Source organism: Sprattus sprattus (assembly GCF_963457725.1).
Source record: "Sprattus sprattus genome assembly, chromosome: 6".
NCBI classification, from domain to species: domain Eukaryota; kingdom Metazoa; phylum Chordata; class Actinopteri; order Clupeiformes; family Clupeidae; genus Sprattus; species Sprattus sprattus.
The window spans coordinates 8697664-8700163 of NC_137925.1; the positions used below are offsets into that span (position 1 = coordinate 8697664).

At 46.2% G+C, this 2500-nt stretch overlaps 1 protein-coding gene across 1 annotated transcript in view; it reads right to left on the minus strand.

Moving 5' to 3' along the window:
• Positions 1–2500, minus strand: part of grin2cb (glutamate receptor, ionotropic, N-methyl D-aspartate 2Cb) — a gene marked incomplete at both ends in the record, with an annotated part of 52027 nt that overhangs the window by 25025 nt on the left and 24502 nt on the right. The window contains one exon of the mRNA XM_080840792.1: positions 1393–1604. Within this exon, the coding sequence (XP_080696918.1) occupies positions 1393–1604 (212 nt within the window). The remainder of the gene's footprint in view (positions 1–1392; positions 1605–2500) is intronic.

Below are 2500 nucleotides of genomic sequence, written 5' to 3' on the forward strand. Positions count from 1 at the left end.
AATGTATTACTGAAATTCTAAATGTGTTGGCAACCCTCATGTGTGGACCCTACCTGTGTCTAACGACTGAAACACTCCTGTGTGGACCCTACCTGTGTCTAACCACTGAAACACTCCTGTGTGGACCCTACCTGTGTCTAACGACTGCAACACTCATGTGTGGACCTTACCTGTGTCTAACGACTGCAACACTCATGTGTGGACCTTACCTGTGTGGACCTTACCTGTGTCTAACGACTGCAACACTCCTGTGTGGACCCTACCTGTGTCTAACGACTGCGACAGCTCCAATCTCCAACACAGCAGTGGAACAGGTCAGTGCCAGTGCTATCTGGGTCAGGTGAGACCAAAACACACCAAACCGTCGGATACATGTGCCAATCCTCTAAAGACTGAAGTAAAGACAAACATTGTGTTTGTGACATTTGAGTCTTTTTTCTTCAGTTATGAATTGCGCACACAAACTCCACGTTCTGGAGGGGGTGGAACTCAGACACATTTGAGATGCTTAAATCCCAGACAGACTACAGGCAGAAGAAAAAGCTCAACATGATCCCTTTCAGCTCAATCTCAATGCTGTGTTTGGGAGAGAAGAAAATCAAACAGTCTACATCAGGATGTGACTATCATGTCCAATGATTGTCAGCACCTGTCACACCCAAATCCCTAGGGAAATTGTGAAATGACAACAACAATGACATAAACAAACAGTAAGAGCGATGAGATTTCCTGCAATTTCAGACAGGAGAGTGAAGACCAACAGACGGATATGCTTCTCAATCCAGCACTGCATACCTGACTGAACTCATCAATGACACTCATTAACATCTCTTCCTGCTCTGCATTCCTGACTGAACTCATCACTGACACTCATTAATATCTTTTCCAGCACTGCACTGCAAAAAATGCCCCTCTAGATTAAAGACAAATAATTACATATTTAAGCAGGATTTTGCTTAAAACAAGCAAATTTGGCTGCCAGTGCGTTAAGCAAATTTGGCTTGTTAAGATTTCTTAAAATAAGTAATATTTGCTTGAAATAGGTAAAAATAACCTTACTAAGAAAGCACTAGGTAAGTACAATTTAGCTAGAAACAAGACCAACTAGATTTTTCATCTCAATATAAGAGTAATAACACTAGGTTAGAAAAGCATTTTTTGCAGTGTGCATACCTGACTGAACTCATCACTGGCACTCATTAACATCTCTTCCTGCTCTGCATACCTGACTGAACTCATCACTGACACTCATTATTAGCTGAACACACATGTTCAAGAAGCTGTTCCCTATTGGTCGCAAACTAAATCAGAGGGTTGGGGAATGAGAACCCCAAGGCCTATAGGACATCAACAAACTGAGCTCTGATTCGTGGGGTTGTCGGTGGTTCTCACCTCTCTGTCCGGTTGGCCTGGCGACGGCAGGGCACGGTGTTCCGTACGCAGGTTCCGGTTGCGGGATCCACACTCTCCACGATGACAAACGGACGTTCCTCCAGGGTGGCAACGGTGAGGTGCCGGTTATCGGAGACGGGCTCCAGGTAGCTTCCATAGCGGGGCCACACAGGGTAGCGTACCTGTAGGATGCCCAACTCAAACGTCCCCACCTGCGGCAGAGAGAGAGAGGGAGAGGGAGAGGGAGAGAGAGAGGGAGAGGGAGAGAGAGAGAGATGGAGAGAGAGAGAGAGGGAGGTAGAGAGAGATAGAGAGAGAGATGGAGAGAGAGAGGGAGGTAGAGAGAGATGGAGAGAGAGAGGGAGGTAGAGAGAGAGAGAGGGAGAGGTAGAGGGAGAGATTGAGGGAAGTAGAGAGAGAGAGAGAGGGAGGTAGAGAGAGATAGAGACAGAGATGGAGAGAGAGAGGGAGGTAGAGAGAGATGGAGAGAGAGAGGGAGGTAGAGAGAGAGAGAGGGAGAGAGAGATGGAGAGAGACAGGGGGGTAAAAAGAGAGAGAGAGGGATAGAGGGGGGTAGAAAGATAGAGAAAGAGGGAGGTAGAGAGAGAGGAAGGTAGAGAGAAAGAGAGATAGCGGGAGTGGGAGGGCAGGCTGAGTACAGCTAGAAACTGAAAAAGAAATTATGAACTTCTACAGTCTCAATCTCAAACAGGTATAAAGGACAAAGGGCACTGGATGACTACTTTTCCTTCTGATCCGGCAATGATACACACATGCCCGACCAACAGCAGTGACCCCAAGCCACCAAATGAAGTTTCAGAATAATGTAATGTCAACACTACACTACAATACAACACTACGGTACAATAACACAATACAAGACTACAGTATAACACTACAGTACAACACTACAGTACAACACTCGTGTAAGTGTCAGGTTCTCCTGTAGCTACACTGGTTGAGGGTTGAACTGACGGCACCTAACAGTAATACTGGTTGAGTTTTGAACTGACGGCACCTAACAGTAACACTGGTTGAGGGTTTAACTGACGGCACCTAACAGTAACACTGGTTGAGGGTTGAACTGACGGCACCTAACAGTAACACT